At 55.0% G+C, this 22,450-nt stretch overlaps 5 protein-coding genes across 10 annotated transcripts in view; 3 read left to right on the top strand and 2 right to left on the bottom strand.

Annotated features, from left to right (window-relative positions):
• LOC126036835 (U3 small nucleolar RNA-interacting protein 2-like) overlaps positions 1-19,564 on the top strand; it is a 281,947-nt gene extending 262,383 nt beyond the window's left edge. For all 3 annotated transcript variants that reach the window (XM_049797047.1, XM_049797048.1, XM_049797046.1), the window contains one exon: positions 19,537-19,564. The gene's annotated coding sequence lies outside the window, so the exon portion shown is untranslated. The remainder of the gene's footprint in view (positions 1-19,536) is intronic.
• Positions 1-22,450, bottom strand: part of LOC126036843 (electroneutral sodium bicarbonate exchanger 1-like) — a 720,476-nt gene that overhangs the window by 677,380 nt on the left and 20,646 nt on the right. The gene's annotated exons all lie outside the window — the stretch shown is intronic.
• The window catches only part of LOC126036799 (uncharacterized), a 300,228-nt gene that overhangs the window by 272,811 nt on the left and 4,967 nt on the right, over positions 1-22,450 (top strand). The gene's annotated exons all lie outside the window — the stretch shown is intronic.
• On the top strand, positions 1,241-13,013 carry LOC126036797 (electroneutral sodium bicarbonate exchanger 1-like; the record flags this gene model as incomplete). The annotated part of the gene is made up of 21 exons (XM_049796996.1): positions 1,241-1,319; positions 2,025-2,171; positions 2,636-2,771; positions 2,988-3,148; positions 4,079-4,264; positions 4,373-4,461; positions 4,583-4,740; positions 5,119-5,206; positions 5,712-5,858; positions 6,031-6,122; positions 6,460-6,634; positions 6,771-6,904; positions 7,441-7,686; positions 7,791-7,896; positions 8,813-8,974; positions 9,699-9,812; positions 10,151-10,312; positions 10,926-11,177; positions 11,994-12,062; positions 12,606-12,779; positions 12,879-13,013. Coding segments are annotated over 21 exons (3,012 nt in total), but the record flags the coding sequence as incomplete, so codon positions are not given.
• LOC126036837 (U3 small nucleolar RNA-interacting protein 2-like) lies at positions 19,508-20,807 on the bottom strand. Of its 4 annotated transcripts, XM_049797050.1 has the most exons (6): positions 20,797-20,807; positions 20,546-20,608; positions 20,320-20,431; positions 20,142-20,221; positions 19,949-20,022; positions 19,508-19,851 (listed from the first exon to the last, which is right to left on the bottom strand). In XM_049797050.1, the coding sequence occupies exons 3-6, from the start codon at positions 20,399-20,401 to the stop codon at positions 19,728-19,730; spliced, it is 360 nt and encodes a 119-aa protein (XP_049653007.1). In that variant the 5' UTR covers positions 20,402-20,431; positions 20,546-20,608; positions 20,797-20,807; the 3' UTR covers positions 19,508-19,727. The 4 variants fall into 4 exon arrangements, with proteins under 4 accessions (XP_049653007.1, XP_049653009.1, XP_049653010.1 ...); XM_049797052.1 differs by lacking the exon at positions 20,797-20,807 and having other exon boundaries at positions 20,320-20,358; positions 20,546-20,574; XM_049797053.1 differs by lacking the exon at positions 20,797-20,807 and having other exon boundaries at positions 20,320-20,355; positions 20,546-20,565.

Genomic DNA, 22,450 nt, shown 5'->3' with positions numbered 1-22,450 from the left:
TGTCTTTCTGCTCTTTCTTCTTGAGCTCTTGGGGTATTTCTCACGGAATGTTAAGTGGTTAAAATGTAACACAAGGCATGGTTATTCAAATGCATTTGTCTGTTGTGCAGTCTGATGAATATCATGACACAAAATGACTCATTCCTTGTATTGAAATAACTAATTCTTGTTCCTCAGATGCAGCCGTCTTAGACGGGTAGTATGTTTCACCGGAACTGTTGACCCACGTGGAAAAAACAGTCTTCTCAGTTCTAGCTAGCAGTCAGGATAAACTACTGTGTGGCAGGGTTTTTTTCTGAATCTACCCATTGATCCAATAAGATATTCTTTTTCCCTACCATACTTGTACCTCTTGTTATCCTCAGGATGCTAGAACTTCAGCTCTACTGTTAGAAAAAAAAAGAGAGAAAACATGATGCTGCTAATGGGCTTTGTCTCTCAGGAGGGTGAACGAGCCTGTGAAGGGTTTTCCTTCTGCACACTTTTGAGCCTGACACCTCTCATGCAGGAATGTTCTCTATTCTGGAGAGTTTTTGCTCAAAGCAGAGCTGGCTTCTGCCCAGGCACTAAGTTTTCCAAGCGGGAAGGGTCTAGGGGTGCGTGGCTTTAAATAGCTGCCTGGATCCGCATCATAGCTTGTGATTTCATAATGGTCCCTATTGTGTCTCTGGAGTTGGTGCACACTGGGTGCCACTTAGCTCCTCCCGTGAGGGCTACTCCATCAGTCCCTGGGGAATCGGGCCCCTGACTGACCTGGAGGTTCAGTTGTCCCCAAAACCCAGTGACTGACGTGAGGATGAACCCAAACGGGGGTTACAAAATGACACTTCTGGAAGAGTTACAGGTAGCGCGGCCGGGGCTCAAAAGTGCAGTTTTGTGGGTTGGGGTTTTTTTTTCCATTTTGGAAATCACTTTTTTAGACAGGAACCTCAAGAACAAAGCGGGAGGTGGGGTTTTTTTTGTCTGAAACACTCATCCCTCTCCTGCTGTATTAAATACGTCCAGACTCTCGTGTTATACAGTACAGGTGATGTTATGGGCTGTTTTATTTGCGTATGGGAAGAAAAACCTCCTACAAGTCCGTAGTTTTAGGGCTGTGCCTGAAGGAGGAGGAGGCACGCAGAGGCGTGATGGCTCGTAGATTCACGTGGATGCAGGGGTGGATGATGTCTGGGAGGACGTAAGGGAGCTCTCCACCCCCAGCCCCAACTTTTCCCTTCTTGTCATTGCTAAACAGAGACATGACGAGGAGGCAGTGATTGACCGGGGAAGAAGGAGCAACGCTGTCAGTATTTGCTATGAGAAGGAGGAGTTGGAAGGTGAGTCTCTGCTGAGATCCTGGTGGAGGAGCCACTAGCCCAGCACGTTTTCCCATTGCACAAAGTGTCTCCAGTGTGCCTTGTTGGGTGTCACATCACGTGCAGCAAAACATGCCGCGCTTCTCAATAAAGCAACACAGTTATTGTCACAGTTTTTACTATTATGGCTTTTTAAACGGAGGGAAAAAGCCTCCCGGGAGGCCACGGTGTGAGTTGTAGCCACGGGGCTCGATAATTCACGGCTTTTTTTCTCGCAGAGGTTGCTCCTGGCTTGGAGAGGTCAGGAGAATCATTTCAGGGCTGCAGACACGGGGCTGTGATTTTCTTTTTTTGTTCTGGAGTTCATTGCAATGGGACTGATTTGATCGTCTCTTGTCGCCTCGTGCCATACAGAGCTTTTGAAAATAATTAGCTTGTGTTGCTGCTTAGTGAGCAAGTCTGAGTGTTGTCCAGCCGAAGCTGGAATTTGAGAAGAGGTCCGATACTTTCAGGGCACTTTTAGATGACCCGGAGCCAACACTTGTTGTTGCTGTGTTGTTGCAAAGCTCGAGTAAAATAGGCTTGGAAAAAAGGACGTCCAGTGAAAATAACATTAAGGGAAGCTGGCGTTGCTCCTGGGATTGAACCGTGGCTTAGCAAGGCACCGGCCACCTCAACTATTGCCGCAATGCCGAGAGCGCTGCAAAAAACGCTGCTTTTTCGCAGGCCACCGGACCCTGTACGTGGGCGCGCAGATGCCACTGGTTAGGCAGAGCCACCGGCATCACCGACGCCACAGCCAGAAGCATCGGGAAGGGGAACGGGAGAAGGAGTCTGCCCCGACAGAGCAGGGCTACCACTGTAAGTCCCACCGCGGCATTCGCTAAACTGGGGGCAACGTGGGCACTGGGGCCTTCTGCAAGCACGTCCCCGTGGCTAGTTTGAGTGAGTTGCTGTTCTTCCGAGGGAAAGTGGCCTTATTGAGCAACACCCTCTTTTTCCCAAGTTTTACTTTCTTTTTTTTTTTTTCTTTTTTTTTTCTTTTTTTTTGTTTTTTTAAGTGCAGTTAAATGCATAATGGGTTTAGGCTCGTCTTCCTTAGAGGGATCCTGGCTTTAAAAATGGCAATGTGGGGAAGGAAAGCAGCCCATCCTTATGCAGAGGTGGACCAGATGCTTCTCCTTCTTCACGGCTCTGTGCAAGCCCAGAGAGACGCAGAGGAGAGGGGCCAGCCCAGTGTTTATGGCTGCACTGGTGCTGATGGCCACTTTGCACGTGAGGGTGACAAGCTGTGTTCAGGCGCAGTAATGGGATGGGTCTTTGCCTTCTGCCCCCAGGCTCCCCGTCCCAGCGGGTGCAGTTCATTCTCAGGACCAAGGAGGACGAGCAGCACATCCCTCACCACTTGTTCTCCGAGCTGGATGAGATCTGTGTAAAAGAGGGCCGAGATGCCGAGTGGAAGGAAACGGCAAGGTAAATCCCTGCTGCTTTGGCTGCGGTGGGAGAGGAGTCCCCGCACTGGCAGCGCCCGTGGGCTCTGCTTTCTCCTCTCCAGGACGCGAAGCTTTTGCAGCTGCAGGTGGCGGCACGAGGAGCCTTCTCCTCTTGCCACCCCGTGGCTCTGTCAAAGGGGCTGCAGAGCTGGGGCTGTTTTCGTGCAATGGGGCTGATCGCACCCGATGTCCGCAGGTGGCTGAAGTTTGAGGAGGACGTGGAAGACGGCGGCGAGCGCTGGAGCAAGCCCTACGTTGGCACGCTGTCCTTGCACAGCCTCTCCGAGCTGAGGAGCTGCATCAGCAATGGGTCGGTGCTGCTGGACGTTTGTGCCAACAGCATCGAAGAGATTGCAGGTACCGTGGGCACTGCATCTCTCCGGGAATGGCCGAGCTCAGCTCACCACGGTGCTCTTCACTCCCAAATCAAACCCTGCCCCAATGGCACGTCCTTTTCCAGAAGTGCCACTGTGTTTTTCTCATGAGCTGTTTTTGGATGTAGACTGGGCGTGCAACAGTCGCACTGTTTTTTTATTCCAATATGGGGTCCTTTTGAAAGCAGTTTGTGGAGTTGGAGAAGCCACTAGAGAATATTCTGCAGCCAAAAAGGAGCGTGTGTCAGGGCTTAGCAGGCTGCTCTTAGAAATACGGAGTCTGCGTAAGAGCTGAACCTCCTTAAAGGAACTATTTCTTACAAGCTGTTTCCTCGCATTCTTTGTTTTACTTTTTCCTTCACATCCAGCATTTAAGAGTTTTAAGGCAGAGTTTCTCTGGCGATGACCAAGCAGTGTATTTCTGTGGGGAAGATACTTGAAGTTAATTGCAAAAGCCGCTTTGGAGAAGTTATCTTTGACTGGCAGCAGGTCTCCATTCAGCCCTTTCAAGGGCTGGAGAAGTCGGAGCCGTTCTTAGCATGTTTCTCCCTGGGCTCAGCAAATTGCACTCGATCAGCACGGGAAACTGGGAACGTCTGTGCTATAGATTGCTTATAATTTGGGTAAACGTGTAGAGTCAGAAAGGCCAGGTCGGGCAAGAAAATTGCATTATTTAGAATGGGAAATATTTATCTTAGCGGAATGATGAATAAGCACTTGGATGATGTTTCTTAGCAAAAGAAAATTCTCGTTTTCGCTGCAAAGGCTGAACATTATTAAAAGGCCTTGCTATGCAAGGCTGAGCGGGCATTAGGGTGCAGCCTGTGTGGCACAGCCTTCCCTGGGGGCTTTGGGGGTCGGGACTTGTTGGGGTTTCTGCTCTGATGGCTTTGTTTCCCTTTGCCATCCTCAGATATGATCCTGGCCCAGCAAGAACAGTCCACGGAGTTTGACGAGCACGTGCGGGCGCAAGTTCGAGAAGTCCTTCTGAGGAAGCACCACCATCAGAACGAGAAGACAACCAACCTTCTCCCCGCTGTCTGCTCGTTTGCTGATGTGAGCAAGAGGCAGTCGGACCTGCACCTCCTCTACAAGCCAGGTGAGGGTTTCTGCAGGGCTGTGGCCCCATTAGACTTGCCCAGGCAAAGGAGAAGCGTCCCAGTTGCTCCTTGTCCATCTTTCTGAGTGTCTTTCTTTTTCCTACCAGCCCAAACAATCACCCCTTGTCCTTCTCCCACCGCTGCGGAAGCTAAAGATGGGGTGACCCGTGAGAGCAGAGCTATGGATTTAAGCAAGGTGAGACACTCGTAGCTTTCTTAATGCCTTTAGGGCCAGATTTGCTCTTGCAGAGTGTGCTGCAGAGCGCTGTGGGCTTTGCTTTTGGGGTAATTGCCTGAAAATCGCTTGTCGTGCCCAGGCGGAGCTGCACTTGATGAAGAAAATTCCCACCGGGGCTGAAGCATCCAACGTGCTCGTAGGAGAGCTGGATTTCCTTCACCAGCCCATCGTGGCATTTGTCCGCCTGAGCCCGGCTGTCCTCCTCTCAGGCATGACGGAAGTTCCCATCCCAACAAGGTGCGAATGAGAAGCGCAAATTTCTTCCGTAAAAAAGACACCCAACCAAACATCAAGTTGCAGGCATCAGTTTGGTGTCCCAAGGGAACAAGGCTAGCGGGAGGGGGAGCAAGCACGTTTCCCCCACCCACGTCTCCTCGCCTTCATTTCTCCATTCCCTGCTGTAGCTTTTAAACCCATCGGCCAATTGTAATGAAAGTTGGCCCCCAAATTACATTTGCCGTCTGTTTTGAAGAATTTCAAATTCATCGCGGCATCGCTGAGCCTACGTGTCCCGTCTTGAGCCACGCTCTGGGCTGGGAGCTGCCAGGGCTTTCCTTGGGTGCTCTTGGAGAAAAGACACCTTCTTCTCTCTCTCATTTTCTTTTTCTTGCCCAGGTTCCTGTTTGTTTTGCTTGGACCAGAAGGAAAAGCCCATCAGTACCATGAGATCGGCAGGTCCATGGCCACTATCATGACGGACGAGGTGCGACAAGATGAGATAGCTCTGGGTCATTTTTGCCTTTCTTCAGCTCTCCCTGTCTCTGAAGTAGTGAGGAAGAGGATTTGCTGTCCCAGCTGCCCGCAGCTCTCCAAATAGCCCAGCCCTCTTTCTCACCCCAAAGCAAACACGCAGATTTGCATCACCCCACATCCTGGAGGCTGAAATCCCGCCCGGGGTGCATCCTGCACCTCATCCTTCTCGCCGGGGTCCCCAGCACGCTGTCCCCAGTGGTGGCATCGCCAGGGCCAGTAAAATTTCTCTTGCTCTTTAAGCAGAAGGGTATGGTGTGCCATGGGGGACGGGGGCCTCGTGGGGGAGATGATTACAAGTGCCGTGATGCACAGATTTTTCCTTTTGGGGGAATATTTCCTGCCCTTTCCAGCAGGGAATTTTGGTGAAAAAGCCTTGCGTTTAGCCAAGAGCTTATTGCACTGGTTAGGACATCCGAGCTGGGTTGTCCTCTCACCAGGTTGTCTTCTATTGGCAGGTTTTCCGTGACGTTGCCTATAAAGCCAAGAACGGGGCTGACCTCGTGGCTGGCATCGACGAGTTTCTGGATGAGGTCACGGTCTTGCCGCCAGGAGAGTGGGATCCATCAATCCGAATCGAGCCCCCGAAAAACGTCCCTTCGCAGGTGGGTGCCACATCGGCGGGAGGCGTGAGGGGGATGGGCAGGATGGCTGGGGATGCTGTTCAGGGGCCCAAATTCACAAGGTCCCACTCTGACACAGTCACAGAGCCAGACCAGAAGCAAAACAAGCCAGTGGTTACAAGTCCATAGCTTTATCTTACTTCCATTTTAACAGGAAAAAAGGAAGATGCCAGGAGCTCTTGATGACAGTGCTTCTCACAGCACGCTGGAGAAACACAGTGGGCCTGAACTGCAGCGGACGGGAAGGTGGGAGCTGTAATAGTTTGGGGTTTTTTTCTGTTTGCCTCTCAAATCTGAGCATGCACCTTCCCTTCTAGCAGGTCTTTGGGGTTAGCTGGTTCAGTGAAGGGGCTCCACATTGCCAGCTTGGTCCCCTGGGCTGGGCAGGGGGGAGATCTGGGCAGCTGGGCTCAGCCCCAACCATCACCGTTGCACGCAGGTTTTCTTGATTTGGGCTGAAGGAGGGTGCTTCTTTTTAGCCACGAGAGATGGCTACTCTATGCTTGTGATTGCCCTTCTGCAGCAAAGCAAAGTCGACGTGTTCCTCCAAGAGAACAGACTCTCTTCTTTTTCCTTCCTGCAGGCTCTTTGGAGGTTTGACCCTGGACGTGAAGCGGAAAGCCCCGTGGTTCTGGAGCGACTTCCGGGATGGTCTGAGCCTGCAGTGCCTGGCATCCTTCCTCTTCCTCTACTGTGCCTGCATGTCCCCTGTCATCACCTTTGGGGGACTGCTGGGGGAGGCGACCAATGGCCACATAGTGAGCACCTCTCTCTGTTGGGGGGGATGGGGGAGGGTAAAACTCAGGCCAAAGTCCCTGCTGCAGTGAACCGGCTTTGGTTTTTGTTTCTCCCTAACGATTTATTTACTCACGGCCGCCTCTCTTCCCCGGACAGAGTGCCATGGAGTCGCTGCTGGGCGCGTCCATGGCCGGCGTGGTGTATTGCCTCTTTGCCGGCCAACCTCTCACCATCCTCGGCAGCACCGGACCCGTCCTTGTGTTTGAGAAGATCCTCTACAAATTCTGCAAGTAAGGCAGGCTGCCGCAGCTGGGTGCTGCGAGAGCCTTCAGAAGGGGGCAGTGATGGAGAAAAGATGCTTTTCTTTTCTTTTCTTAGGGGTAGTTGCTAGATTTTAGTGACAGTCCTTTTGTTGCGATGGCTTTGATGGGAGATAAACCACCCTTATTGCCATAAGGTTTATTATTAAGCCCCAGCTTGCTGGCAGCAGGTGACTGGGTGCAAACCCAGCTGGTTTCAGTGTTAGGGCGTCAGGGTGATGTGGGAGAACACCACCTGGCCCAAGAGGGACCTGACCTCAAGCAGCCTCCAAGGTGTTAACACGAGATCCGTGTTAAACAGTGGTAACTAAATAATTGGCCTCTCCTGCTGTGGGTCTACACCCTGCACCACAGCCCCGAGGCTCTCTGTAGTAGTACATGGAAACTGCATTTCCCATCCGCAGCCTTGACACGCTCCAAAATTGCTCCCCGTTTTCCCCAAAGGCAGGCATGGCTCAGGGCCTCTTGCTGGCCTTTCCAGCCTTTGTTTCATTCTGCTTTCCCAGGGAATACACGCTCTCCTATCTGTCTCTGCGGGCGTGCATTGGGCTGTGGACCGCCTTCTTGTGCATAGTGCTGGTGGCCACCGACGCCAGCTGTTTGGTGTGCTACGTCACCCGCTTCACGGAAGAAGCCTTTGCCTCCCTCATCTGCATCATCTTCATCTACGAGGCTCTGGAGAAGCTGAGTCACCTGCGAGACACCTACCCTGTGCACATGCACAGCAAGCTGGACTTCCTCACCAGCTACTAGTGGGTTTTTTTCCCCCTGAGAAAGCTGCTGCCCCTTGGCAGGAGCTCCGGGCTGCACCTCCATCACCTTTCCCTTACCCCTGTCTTGGCTTCTCTCCTCCCAGCTGTAAGTGTGAGGCACCGACCCATCCCAGCAACGAAACGCTGCGTTTCTGGGCGAGCAACAAGATCAACGTGTCTGGCATCGCCTGGGAAAACCTCACGGTGACCGTAAGTGCCCCGAGCCACTGCTTCCTCGCGCCGCGTCCATGGGGTCCAGGGGCATTTGCCTGGTGCAAAAGTCAGAGCCCTTCAGGGAATGATGGGCTTCAAACTGTGCTAGTGCTGCTCGGAAAAGTCCTTGCCTAAATGTAGCGTGTGGTTTTAAGCCGCTTGGTCCTGGGGAGGAGAGTCCACCTTGTCCAGTCTACCCCAACGTTGTGGGTAGCAAGTGTCCCCGTCAAGCCTGTTGCAGGACAGTATTTCTGACTGGGAGGAAGGTTAAGTAGTGGGTGGTTTGATTATTGTAGAAGTTGTAGGACTTAAGTTCATGCTTGAAAGGTAGTAGCTGGCCTCCTTAATGGGTTCCTAGTAACTCCAGGCCTTGCTTTCTCGTTCAGTGCTGTCTGTAGGTACGTGCATAAATTTGCTTGTCTGAGCAGCCTCTCAGGCTGTTGTTGCCGGAAGCAGAGCCCGGGCCTAGGGCGGCAGGCTCTTATGGTGGCCTTCATCCCCTCTTGGCCAGGTTCTGCGAGCCCTCCCCTGGGGAGGGACGATCTGTCTCTTCTCCTCCTTTCCTACCATGGTTGTCTTTAGCCCTCCTTCCCTCTTCCCTCTCTCTCTATCCCCAAGAGTTTCCAGTGTTTCCTTCCCCTCTGGTGTCTTCTTTAGCCACGATTGCTCGAATGGCAGGCAGAGGATGTGACGAGGGTGCGTGGTATGGTGTCCCCTCACATCTCATTTCTCCGCTGTGTAGTTCGATGTGTCACTTGTTCAGCTGCTGCTGCTCATTAAATATAAATCTCTATTGGCAGGAGCAGTTACAGGGTCGTGGATCTTGGACCAAGATCCTCAAAACCCCTTAGCTATGCGAGGTTTCCCTGCCGCACGTGCACTGCCTTTGTGTCCTGACGCTCTGTTTCTCCAGGAATGTCGGTATTTGCGTGGGGAGTTTCAAGGACCTGCCTGTGGACGCGACGGCCCCTACACCCCTGACGTGTTCTTCTGGTGCTGCATCCTCTTCTTCGCCACCTTTGCCCTGTCAAGGTTCTTGAAGAAGTTTAAAACCAGCCGCTACTTTCCAACCGGAGTAAGTAGAAGATGGTGGCCAGTGTCCATCTCCACACTCATTTCCCAAAATGGCTTTCCTGGAGCACTAAGCAGTATTTGCCCTGCCTTGGTCAAGCTGGGAAACGTTGGCCTTGCAGGCCAAGCTCTCCAAGAGCTTGGATGTCCCGCACTCATTTCCATGAGTGCAAAATCATCGTAGCATTTCCCACCTGCCTCGTGACCTGCCCCAGATTGAAGATTTTTGGGGGTTGATTTATTTTATTTTTATTTTTTTTTCTCCTCAGGTAGTAGGAAGTCAGGTTTCCCAAAGTTTTGGGGGTTGGGGTTGGGGGATTTTTTCCCTACCTTCTGTGCATTATGTGCTCGAGCGGAAAGTAGATTCGAATGAGGAGCTTCCTTTTGAGGACTAAAGGATGCCTCAGTGCCTTGTTGCCATTGTAGCTGTGAGTGTAGTTGTAGTGGCAGACATGTGTTTTCTTATTTTTAATATTATTATTATTATTTTTAGGTTTTGACTTAAACCAACCCTTGTCTGCCTAATTAAGCTTTTTTTATTGTCTGACCCCAGATCTCACAGGGACAAACACAGCAGCAGTATCTAAGCAAGGGATCAGGCTGCATGTGCTCAGAGGGGTGGTGGGATTTGGTTAAGCAGCCTTAATGTTGTGGATGTCTGCAACTCTTGCATCTCACGTTACGGCCCTGTTTGCCATGCCCCTCTCACCTCTGGTTTCTCACCCCAGGTACGGTCCACAGTGAGCGACTTTGCTGTTTTCCTCACCATCGTCATCATGGTGCTCCTTGACTTTGTGGTTGGGATCCCATCGCCGAAGCTCCAGGTCCCCCATGCGTTCAAGGTAACGGGATGTTTTGGCACGTGGGGGTGCCACAAGGTGATGCCGGGGCAGGGCAGGGCTGAGTCTGGAGGAGATGCTGGTGGTGTGACCATCTCCTCTTCCACCTCCAAGTGCCTTGCTTCCTCCTGGAAATGAGAAGATGGCCCCAAAACTAGATACCTACAGGGGAAGTATCTAGAGGTGCTTGCAAAGAGGAGACTGGCACTGCTGAAGCCCCCGGGAGAGGGGGACATGAAGCCAGGGCTGGGAGGTGCTCTGACACAGGGAGGGAGGGGAAAATGAAAGCCAGTGGAGTGCCTGGGCTGGGAGACAATGCTGATGTGTGGGCTTTGTTGCAGCCTACCAGAGACGACCGCGGGTGGTTCATCAACCCCATAGGACCCAACCCTTGGTGGACGGTGTTGGCTGCGCTCATCCCAGCTCTGCTCTGCACCATCTTGATATTTATGGACCAGCAGATCAGTGCCGTTATTGTGAACAGGAAGGAGCACAAGCTGAAGGTAAGGGCCTGTGAGGGATGACCCCAGCCCCTTCTGGGCTGCAGGTCTGGGGAGAAGCTCTTATTCCCGATGCTTTCTGAAGGCATTGGTTTGGGACAAGGTCAGGCTGCGTGGCAGGATGCTCTCCTGGATTAACGATGATGCAGGGAGCAAGTGACAGGGCAGTTCAGATGAGCAACCTTTTGGAGGAGCAAATTAATCTTGGAGCAATAGAGAAGTGCGTTTTTGTTTTAAAATGGCAGCAGCAGCAGGTGTGGGGAATGAATTGTTTTGATGCGCTGCCAGGGATAACTCAGAGTCACACCTTCCATCCAAGTGGTACAGTTTTCTTTGTGAGTAGAAAAAAATGGTTTGGTGGTTTTGGGTTGTGGGTTGTTGTTTTTTGGAGAAGTATTTATCGCACAAGCTCTGCATATCCATTGTTTCTGAACTCCTGCCAGATTTTCATGCCAGGTGCTTGTGCAAAGCCTGCATACACCCTTCCTTGTTTCCATTTCTTGTTTTGAATTCTGAAGAAGTTGACTTGTGCTCGAGCAGGGTTTGAGTCTGACTTGCGACGTTATCCTTGCTCTTGTGCTATGGGATGCTCTGTTTCTTGTTTTCCTGCCTGCAGAAAGGATGCGGGTACCACCTGGACCTTTTTGTGGTGGCCGTGATGCTCGGGGTGTGCTCTGTGATGGGGCTGCCCTGGTTTGTGGCTGCGACCGTCCTGTCCATCACCCACGTGAATAGCCTCAAAGTAGAGTCTGACTGCTCAGCTCCAGGAGAACAACCCAAGTTTCTGGGGATACGAGAGCAGAGAGTCACTGGCTTGCTGATCTTTGTGCTCATGGGCTGCTCCGTCTTCTTCACTTCTGTGTTAAAGGTGAGAGGAAAATGCAAACCACCCAACAACCGCGAGCTTGTTGGAGGTTACAGAAATACAGTCCCCTCTCTGCAGGCCTGAGTAGTTAGTTGTGGAGCGGAGGAGGAGGAGGTGATCCCAACCCTTGGGGCTTGACCCACGGTGGGAACCAGCCTCGGTTAGGCTTTGCAGCCCTTCAGGCCCCCGTTTGGTGTGCTCGAGGCGAGCAAGCAACGCAACTGCTTGAATTTTTGGGTGTCTTTCAGGCCCGCCCATGTTTATGGGTTACAGTTGAGCATATTCAGACCAGCACATCTGCTGTCTTTCAAACAGGCAGCCCTTTAGTGGCTGCAATTTGCTCCCCAAATGCCCCGGAGCAGCCGTTCCCAGGAGCTAAATACACTGACGTCATCCCCGTGGGCTTCCTTGCACGTTCCTCCCACAAAGTAATCTCGTCTCTAGGCTAAAAGGAGGCCTGTGGCCTTTGCCTGTTGCCCCAAGAATACGCAGAAGTGTTTCTTCTACCACCAGAGAATGCGGCATAGGGTAGCACGGGTGAAATCGCCTGTTTTCCTCCAATCTTTCTGGAAAATAGGATTATTCTGAGGAGAGGTAACTCCCAAGTTCAGCCTAAAGCAGAGCCTTAGCTCACTCGTGCGCACAAAATGGCAAAAAAATGGTTAAACTCTGACCCATCTCTAAGCCTGAATGGAAGCTGGAAAGCTTCAAGCAATTTTAGGCAGTGCCTGTGGAAGAGGGTGGTAATACTGAAAATGCAATACAGAAAAAGAAACGATTGCATTCTTTCTTTTTTTTTTTCTCCCCCCCCCCCCCCAGTTTATACCAATGCCTGTGCTTTATGGCGTCTTTCTCTACATGGGTGTGTCGTCACTCAGAGGAATTCAGGTACGGACTTTTTTACAGCGTGCAGCATGTCGGCTCCCTGGTATTTTGTCTCTGTAGCAGCAGGGAAAAAAGCAGTGGCATGGGAAAAACTTCTCGCAGAGCAAGCAATGAAACTCTTTTGTGTAAAAAAGAGATTGGTGGAGGCACAGGAGGTATATGGGGCTGGGAGGACCAGGCAAGTTCAGCGCTCTCTGTTGCAGGGTTTAGGGCAGGTCAGTGTTTGGTTACGTGAAAAGCGGGGGAATTTGGTGCAAAGGGAAGGCAGTTTCTACCACTGGTGGAAATCCTCGCGGGGGGATTCAGTGGGCCGAGAAATGCTAATAATGGAATGGCATGGAATAGTTGCCGTTTGGTGGGCAGCTCTCAGGGGCAAGCCGGTTGCTAGATGGAGCGAAGGGAAAATGGGTGCTGCTCCCAGGAGGAATGCAGTGGGATCCAGGATTTCTGACAGCAAGCGAGATGCTGCAAAGTGCCTCCACGTCTCGAGAGGGCCAGCAACTTGCCGCAGTCCCAAGGTGGCAACCTTTCCCTTTTATTTTGCAGTTCTTTGATCGCTTGAAGCTGTTTTGGATGCCGGCGAAACACCAGCCGGATTTCATCTACCTGCGGCACGTGCCCTTGCGAAAGGTGCATTTCTTCACGGCGATCCAGCTGACCTGCCTCGTCCTGCTCTGGACCATCAAGGTGTCCCGTGCCGCCATCATCTTTCCCATGATGGTAAGAGCTGCCACCGCTCGGCAGCGGGGTGTTTGCAGTGTTGGAGTGAGAGGTGGCATCGTCTCTGAGCTCACCGCATCTTCCCTCTTATTCATGAAGGTTTTGGCTCTCGTCTTTGTCCGGAAAGCGATGGATTTCTGCTTCTCAAAGCGAGAGCTCAGCTTTCTGGATGACCTTATGCCAGAAAGGAAGAAGAAGTTGGACGATGCCAGAAATGAAGCCGGAGAAGAAGAAGAGGTAAGGCTTGCTGTGTCCTCGGGGCTGGACATCTCCGTGTGGCTGTGAGATTGCCTGTTTCTCTTACAGCTTGTCTGGAAATGTTGGGGGAAGATCAGCACTCAATCGAAATAGATCCCAATAGCCTGTAACTTTTGTAACCTTTGTTTCCTCAAGTAGCAGTGAGCTGAACGCTTGAATACAGGTGTAATTTTTAAACCGAGTCGTTTTTCACAAAGGTCATTATCATTATGATGATTATTATTAGATGCTGCTGCTGCTGCTGCTGCTGGCAAGACTTGCTCATAATCGTGTTTTGAACACACAGTCCCCCTGCCCCGAAATCTTTGGAGTGAACGGTTTCTTCCCTGCTGCACTAATACCTATAGCTGCCAAGGGGCAGAAGCGGAGGGCAGACTGCTAAGTTTGTGCTGGGCATTCAGCTTATCTCCACTTTGATCAAAGACAGAGAACGTGATTTGTCCCTTTTTTACATCAGGAGTCCAGGAGGGTGATGGAAGCTGCTGCTGCTGCAAGTTCAGTTCAGCTGAACGTGGGGAAGACCAGTGATGTGGATATCCCAAAGCAAAGCAGTGACAGGTAAAGCTCCACCAAGCGCCAGGACCCCCGGCAAGATTAGCTTGAAGGTGTTTGGCAGAGTTTTCTCCACTTGCCTCTTTGTGGGGCATCCCACAGAAACCAGCAGGCAGCTTGGTGGGAAAACCAAATTCGGGGGCAGGGCTGCAGGAAGTGATTGCAGGGCTCTGACCGCAAGCAGAGTGGCTGCAGCACTCGCGTTTGACCCTCAAACCTTGCCTCATCAGTGCCTTTACGGTAGCTGGAGATCCTCATACTTACACATGAGGAGTTGCAGGCGTGATCTGTACCAGCAGTGGCTTAGGAACCCGGACCGGGGCTAAGCCCCAGCAAAAGCCTTTGCACAGAGCTGTTGCTCTGCAGCTCCCCGGCTTGCCTCCCAAAACTCCTCATCCAGCAAAACCTCCCACGCTTATGCGGAGCTTTGATTCTCGGGGCTCCGCTGTTCCTCTTGCTGATGCTAATGCCCTTGGCGGCATCAGTTCCCATAATCACGGATTGCTATGTAAAATATTTATTGCAGGACTGATCCTTCTGAGATTGTTATCCTGGATGAAATGTCACAAATGACCGTATGGAAGGCTCTCACTTTGAAGACAGAAACCCTTTGAATCCAGGGAGGAAAAAGGTAAAGGATTGCACGTGAACGTGACCGTGCTCCTCTGCAAGCGACGGCGCACATCTACGCTTTTCCCACGCTTTGGCCGGCAAGGCTGAGCAAACGGCCTGTCCCTGGGAACAGGCAGGGAGGACCGTGGCATGCAAACCAGCTCCTCTCTGCTGGGGTGGTCCCCCAAACAGGGCTGAATCAGCAGCAGCTGGCAGGTCTTCCACTGATGATGCTCTCCCTCTTTTTCTCTTCCCTTCGCCTTTCCCCACTCCCGCTTTTCACGTTTAGGAATCTTGACTTTGAAGGAGAGGAGTGAGAGCGTGACTCGGGGATGTGCCAACGCAGACAGAGGGAGAAAGCGCTTTGTTTCAGTTGGAGGATTCCCATTAAAGCCATGCAGATGTTTTCAGTTATCCTTGGTGTGCTTCAGGCATTCAGTATCTCTAGACCAGCAAGCTGAGGTGAAGGTCACAGTCAAGGGGAGTTTGGTGGTGTTAAGTCTGTGTGCGTACGTGCGTGTGGGGGTGTGGGTTTGTAGTGGTAGAGGGACTGCTACTGCTTTATCATTCAGTGCTCTTCTTTTAATACCTAATTCCTCCTCTTTTTTTTCCCCTCTTTTTTTCAAATGTAAACTGGGAATGTCCAAAATAATTTTCTGTTATATTTGATGCATTCTCCACTTTCTTCTTGATCACGACCAGGTTTTTGGTCTGGTTTGGGGTCCTGGCTTTAATTCACTCTTATGTCTCTTACTGGTACAAGAGGGATGCCCTCTGCGGCAGGGCAGCATAGAGAGCGTCCGAGCAGTTGGTCTAAGGTGAAAGAAAAGCATTTGCTCTCTGCGCTCCAGTTTTACCTCTCTTGGTTGGTTTGTTTTTTGTTGTGGTTTTTTTTTTTTGCTTTGGCTCTGCCATCAGCCTGGGAGCTGCAAAATGCAGAACTGCCACCTTCTTGTCCCCTGGCTGTAAACTGCATCTAAGGGAGCACTTCAGGTATTTGATTTTGCATACACCGTATGGTCACAGGAGCGGCCAGATGAGACCTGGGGCTCTGTGTCCCTGGGCTGCCCCCTCTGTTGTTCCTCCACTTTCCTTCTGTATTGGATCTGGCTGAGTTGGAGTTCCTTTAACCCACAGCAGCCCTCGTAGTGCTGTGCTCTGTACTGGTAGCTAGAAAGCTGTTGATAACACAGCAGTGTTTTGGCCATGGCAGACAGCCAGAGCACACCCAGACACCCAGGCATCTTCCACATGGAGGCCACTTCCCACCTCGGCTGGCCAACGCAACGCGCTGCCTACCTTCTTCAAGGACGGCAGCAGTTTGATGCTGACAAAGCCCATCTTGTTCTTCTGGACATGTTTCAGGAGGAAAGCATCCTTGGCCTTGTTCTCATCAGAGAGGTGGAATTCCACCTGGGACGCAACCCTCCTGGCCAGATGCCGGTCAGGGACGGAGTAGCTGCAGTCCAAGAGATCGGCCCCCAGAACATCGCTCGCATCGCAGAAGCTCCCGGCAAAGCAACAGGGACACGGGTGTGACTTGGTGGCCTTTGGGATGTGCAGCACTGCCCGGTCCCAGCCACAGCGGTCGGTGCAGATGGCAGAGTCTTGAGGAGCGGGGTGGCTCAGCTGCGCTCTGAAATGAAACGGAGTTTTATGCTTTTAGAAGCGCACTTGCCTTCATGCCCCCAGCATCGGTCCCTGCCACAAGTTACACAGCACATGGCCTTGCACAATCTTGCAGCCAGAGGTGCCTCACGAACAGAGCGCAATCTCTTTGATTACCAGGATACAGGCCAGGAGAGATCTTTGGCCTCCGGTTCATGGCAGTTGTCCCGACTCCCCCAGGCCACACACTGTTCACACAGCGGGAGCGAGAGGCCTGTGTCCTTGCTACCCTTGGGGTGTCCTTGCTAGCGCCGAATCCTCCAAGCACGAGGAGGGGATGTACTAACCCCATCCCTGGGGTCCCGTAGAGCGCAAACAGCCCCAGCGCCCCGACACCGGACGTTGGGCAGAATCCAGTCCTTTTCTGGGAGCACGCGGCGGCGGGTACCGTCTCCTCCGGGGTGTCACGCACCCAGGGAAAGGGCCGCCCCCTCCCAGGGGGATCCAGAGCTGCTGCTTTTCCCAGCAGGAGACTGAAAGACCTGACAGCACTACTGGAGCGAGGGCTGGGGGAAAGCGTGCCACTGAGCGACACCGCGTGACCTTCCTTTGCGCCCTCGAGGTCCTTTTTCCTATTTCTGCCTTGCTCCGGTCAACGCAGCGAACAGAAGTGCGGGCAACGGTCACAAACGCATTTGCCATCTGGCGCAAGGAGGCTGCGGCTGCAGCTTGGTCCCCGCTTGGCTCGGCTGAATCAACTTGTTGTTCTTCCCCCACCGGAAAAATACTGTTGAAAGCAAAGAGCATTTGCACCCGCAGACCGCAAGAGCTGCCTGTAGGCCCCGGGGGCACCCCAGCCTCCCTTAACCCTTTCCCTCCCCAGGAGGAGCTGGGGAGGCTCTTGGGGGTGGGGCGGAACACAGGGAGCCCCCGCATTCCTTCCAGGGAGACGCCAAAGAGTCCTTGGCAGCCAACAGCCAGAAGGGACCATGGCGCGGCCACCAACGCAGCTCCCACTGCCTGGGCCCTGGGGCCCCCCGGCGCCCCAGCTTTTCCAGCCATTCGTGCTCCCCAAAACCTTCTACCCTCGAGGTAGGGACCAACCCCAACCCCTGCAGCCCAGGGACGCTCTTGGGGAGCAAGAGCAGAGGTGACCACCGGTCATCGCTCCTGTCTCATTCTCTCTGGCTTGGCCAACCTGTGCCGCCTTCCCGCACGGGAGCAGCCCTTCCCTGCAGCCCAGGCCCCCCAGGCACCACCAGCAGGTATGGCACCCCAGTCTGCTTTGGCACCTTCGCCATCCCCATCACACCCGTTCCCCCGGCACTTCTAGCATGGGGGTTCAGCAAGCCCCGGTGAGCATCCTTGCCCTCACCTGGGCGGCGCATGCCCAGTAAAGCCCATCTGCAGAGAATTCCCCAAATATTTGGGGCCACCTCTCCCCTTTCACCTCCTAGATGTGAGTCTCCTCCCCGATTTGCAACCCCGTCCCACCGGCACAGCGGCTCACCCCGTGGGGATTGCCCCGGCCACAAGCTCCCCACGCCCCTGGCCCAGAGCTGGGGGATGTCGGCCATCGGGGCCGGCTCAGCGGGTGCCCCTGGACAGTTCCCCCGGCCCAGCACGGCTCCCCCTCACCCACACAGGTCTGCAGAGGGCTCCATGTGGCTGCCTCTTCGACCCCCGGGTCTTCCGCATCCAGTGGACAACCACCGACCTGCCTCCACCGGCCAGCACCACGCTCGGCCAAGGCGCCGATTCTCTGTCGGGTGCTGCCCTGTGGGGTCCCGGGGGCTGCGGGGCCCCCCAGGGCCAACCATGATACCTCACACCCTACAAAAATCAGAGGAGTGGGGTGACCCCAGGCCCTCTGGAGCTGCCAGTGTCCATCCCTGGCTACCAGCACAGCGAGGGGCAGCTGGCACAGATCAACATCCCCAGCACGGCCACCCCTGTGGGGGCACCCCTGGGCGGCGATGTCCACACCAGCCCCTGCGCTGCCACCAACAACGAAGCCCTTGGGGACACTGCAGGCGACCTTGCAGTGTCCGAGGAGATGCTCCTGGAAGAGGCCCTAAGGCTCTTCGGTTGCTCCCTGGATGGAGTGGGGGTCAGCCAGGATGCTCCCAGCAGGAGCTCCGTGGCCAAGGACGCTGGTGGCACCGGCGCAGACACCCCCGACCGCGACTTCAGCTCGCTCTCGCTGCCTGAGGAGATGCTCACCCCCGACTACTGCATCCCCGAGCTCAGCGACGCCATGCTGAGCCTCAAAATAGTCAACGGCGGTGGGATGGAGCCCCAGGAACCGTGGCAGGATGCGGGGATGGACCTGCCACCGTCCCCACCTGCCACAGCAGGCAAGCGGAGGAAGAGGCAAGCGCAGAGCTCCTTGCCAATGGCAACCAGCAAGCGCAGGGCTCTGGCAGCCAACGTGAGAGTGTGTGTGTGGGGGGGGATTAGACAGGGGTGAGAGGGATGGAGATGGGGGGAGTGGGGGGGTGGGAGAGGAGGGGTGGGGTATATGGCAGGGGGGGTGGGCAGGGGGGCTAGGGAGGAGTCAGACCAGCTTTGATGGGACATTTTCTCTTGTCTTTTCAATTAAAAGCTGTTTCTCCAGAACCGCTCGGTGCCTATGTGGGAGGGGGAAGGAGCACAGGGGGCACCAAGAAACAGCCCCCAAGAGGTGCAAAAGCCCCACTGAGCCCCAAATCCGAGCCAGCAAGCCCCGAGGGGAACCCAGCCACCCCCAGGGCCCAGTCACCACCAGCGGGGCAGGCTATGGTGGGGGGGGGACGGGAACGGGAACAACTCCCCTGTCCCCTTCCCCAGGGGGAGCAGCCCTTTGGTGGGGAAGCCAGGACAGACAGGTCCCTGCAGGACTCACGGACACGGCCCCATGCAGAAAGCAGCACAGAGCCCCTGCGACGACGACAGACCTTGGGGGCCGGGGGGGACACGGGCACACACGACAAGAAGGGCTGCAAGGCCTTCGTCTTGAACACCACCAGCGTCCCCTCCAGCGGGGACAGGGCTCGGTGCACAGCCCTTCAAAGCCTCAAGACCATCACGGCCTTCCTCGGGTCCCAGCGCACTCAGCCCCGGAGAGCCCAGCTTTGCCTCACTGACACAGCAAAATAACCCCAAATCACCCTAAGAATGGCGAGGGAGGGAGCTGCAGGCCAGGCAGGGACTCTCCTCCGCTTATCTGGCTGCACCTTGGGCAGTCGCAAGACCAGGAAGGGGGAAGAAAAAATCAGAAGGAAAAAAAAAAAAAATCACTGCACCGGCCAGAAAGTGCCTGGAAACTTCATCCCTCTTCATTGCCCATTTCCCATGCGAGCTCCACAACCTGGGAGCAACTCAGCCAATAGAACCGTCGAGAAGCAGAGTCACAGCCTGCTGCAGCTGGCCCTGCTCGAGCAGCCGAGGTGGGCTGGATGATCTCTAGAGGTCTCTTTCAGCATCCATTCTGTGCTGCTGTGACTCTGTCTCTATCATGGTTTAAGCTATAAAAATGAGAGCTATAAAAATGGAACGCTGTGTTAAGAGCACAAGGCTCTGCTAGCAACGACCTTGCTGTGGCTCCTTGCTGTGCTGAGCCCAACCGAGTTTTTAAGAGTAGAGTTTTAGTGTGAGCAAAAGTGTGATTATTTTATTTTGCAATTTATGTAAATAAAGTGGGTTTGGTTTGTTTTTTTTTTTTAAATAAGACTCTTCCAGAGCTCAGGTCAGGCTGAACCTGAGGGAAAGGGGCAGACCCTCGCAGAGGGCAGAGCCACATCATGATAGGGGGGCCAGCAGGATCAGGGGGCTGCTCACGTCCTCCGGCTCCAGGAAGATGGTTGCACAAAGGACTCGGGGCGCAGCTCCAGGGACAGGGGTTTGGTGACCTGGCTCCAGCGCCTCTGGGGCCAGGGGCTAGGAGCTGTCGGGGGCTTCAGGGCTGTCAGGGGCTTCGGGACTGGGGGCTGCAGCCCTCCGCTTCAGAGGGACGATGCAGACGCTGTTCTTGGCCTCTTTGACTCTCCACCACCGGCCAAGCCTGCAGATGAGAGAGATGGGGGCTACCCTCCGCCGAGCCCTTGGAGGAGCAGGGGGGGGCTGTGCCCCTGGGCAGCACCAGGGAGGGGGGACAGTACCGGTGCTCCTGTCCAAGGCCAGCCACCAGGAAGTCACCGGCTGCAGAGAACTTGAGGCTGTTCACAAAACCCACCTGGAGGGGACAGGGCAGGGTGAGGGGCTCTGGCAGCCTCCTCCTGCCGCCCAGGGAGGGGAGCCCCTGCCCAGAGATGCCCCAAGCCCAGCTCCAATCCCCCACCTCCCCATCCATACCAACGGGATGTCCCAGAGGGGCTCCAGCTTCCGAAATCCCTCACCGCACTTCCAGAGCTTCACGCTGGCGCTCTGGGAGCCTGGGGCAGAGAGAGAAGACTGCCATGCACTCCCACCCAGGTAAGGGAGCAGGACGCCCCCCTCTCCACACCCCCACTCCAAAGCAGCTGCCACACACCTGTAGCCAGGAGGTCCCTGTTGCGCAGGGCGGCCACTGCTGAGATCCAGTATGGCTGCTGCAGGCCCTGGGCATCCTGCATGCCATGTGCCTGCCGGGCCAGTGCCAGCGGCTTCTTTTTCGTTAGCCCCCACAGGGCTAGGGACCTGCCAGGGAGGGAAGGGGCGAGGGGGCCGAGGGGGGCACCGCCTGCGCACCCCAGGCACCACCCCGGCCCTGTGCTCACCCGTCATCGGCGCCTGACACCATGTGCTCCTCACTGATGAGCTGGATACAATCGATGGAGCCCCTGTGAAGAGAAGGGGCAACTGCCATCAGTTATGAGCATGCTTTGGGATCCTATTTAGGAGACAAGGGCTCACCGGGGCATCAGCATCCCCACAGTGCCGGCAGGCTCCTAGTGATGCTTGGCACCTGCACACCGCTGCCCCAGCCTGACCCCCCTGCCTGCAGCCCCCTCTCCCGCCCCAGACCTACTGGTGCCCGTAAAACACAAGCTGCGACTCCTCCGGGATCTTCCAGAGCCGCACGGTACCGTCCCGGCCCCCTGCCGTCACACAGCACTCCCGGCTCAGGCTGTCCAGCCCCGTGATGACATCCTGGTGCCCGAACCTGGAGAAGGAGATGGCAAAGTGCTGTGGCAAGCAGGGCCCTCTGCTACCACAACTCCCCCGGGCCTGCTGGCTCTTGTGACTTCTGACATCCCCAGGCAGGAGTGGCTGCGCAGCTTGCGGTGCGGGCAGGAGGCAGAGCTGCCCTTCCTGCTGGGGACGTGGAGGGGAGGATGCTGCTGGAGTCAGAGCATTGGTGGCTTTGTAGCTCCCGAGCTCGGCCACGTCAGCCCAAAGCAGCACAGGATCCTTGGACGGTGGGAGGCAGAAAAAGGGATTCGCCCCGGCGTGGCCCCGCAGAGGGGAGGGAAGGCTTCACTTTCAACTTTGGCTTCAGCTTTGGCGTGGCCTTCTCCTTCCCTCTGTTTCAACAGCCCAGCAGAGCAGCTGGTGCTTTGTGGCAAAGATGAAGCGCGTGGACAGGCGTTGTCCTAGAGCACTGGAAAGAGTGGCTGTCCTGCCACTCTCCGGAGGCTGCCGGGTCCTCCTCCAGCTGAGGTGTCTCCTTTCCTGTTAGACCTCAGGAAGAGGAGATACCCCAGCCTGCAGAGCATCCTAGGGCTGGGGCTCCAGCGTTGTCTCTGCCTGAGCAGAGTCCTCGCTGGGGACTGAGTGTGACCTCATCCGTGCCCTCGTCATCTGTAAACTCGGCCGTGGTAGGTTAAACCTCGACTTCAGCCTTCCTCGTCCCAGGATGAGGAGTGTCTGAGTTGCCAGGGAGGAGACCAAGGGGCTGGTGTCTTTGCTTGGGCCTTGAAGGACTGTGGGGACAAAGCAGCAGAGGTGAGGTGACAGCCCCATATCCCTTCCAGGCAGGGCACATTGCACCTCATGATTCCCAGGGCCAGGAGGGAACCAGGGGGCAGATGGCTCAGCTGGAAGCTGCTGGTTAGGAATACGCCCCTCCCGAAACACCCCTCTTCCCACAGATGTGCTGGGAGCAGAGCCCCCCTTGCCCAGGCTGGGGGGGGAGCTCCATGCCAAGGTCCTTCCTCCTCCCCGCTGCCCTCACTCACTCTCTCTGATGTACTTGTGCTCGTTCTCGTGCTCATCCACATACCGTCCGAGGAGTCCTGGGGGGACACAGCATGTCAGGGACCCACTGGCCATCAGGGACCCACCAGCCAGCCTGTCTGGCCACACAGTTCCCTGGGGAGGGCTGACCCCAGGGTGCAGCATCGGGGAGGGGATGGATGAGCCTCCTGCCAGCCCTACCTGTGCAGGCAGGAGTGGGAGAGAGTGAAGGGGTGCCCCACAGGTCCTGCACTGGGACACAGGGACCCTGGCAGAGAAAGGGACCCTGGGGCTAGGGGCTCACCGATGAACCTGACAGCCTCCAGCCGCAGGGACTCCTGCGGGCTCCGCAGGTAGGTCTGGCTCTTCCACAGGTAGTACGTGGCCCTGCTCCTCTTCCTGGCCAGCTGGAGAGAAGGGTGCAGAGTTGGCACAGAGATGGCCCCCCCGTTGGGCCATCCCTCCACCAAGGACCACCCTTCTTCTCCCCAGCAGGACATTCCCAG

This window comes from Accipiter gentilis, unplaced genomic scaffold (genome assembly GCF_929443795.1).
Source record: "Accipiter gentilis unplaced genomic scaffold, bAccGen1.1, whole genome shotgun sequence".
NCBI lineage: Eukaryota > Metazoa > Chordata > Aves > Accipitriformes > Accipitridae > Astur > Astur gentilis.
The sequence above is the reverse complement of the archived record's forward strand: the minus strand, read 5'-3'. Positions and strand labels throughout refer to the sequence as shown.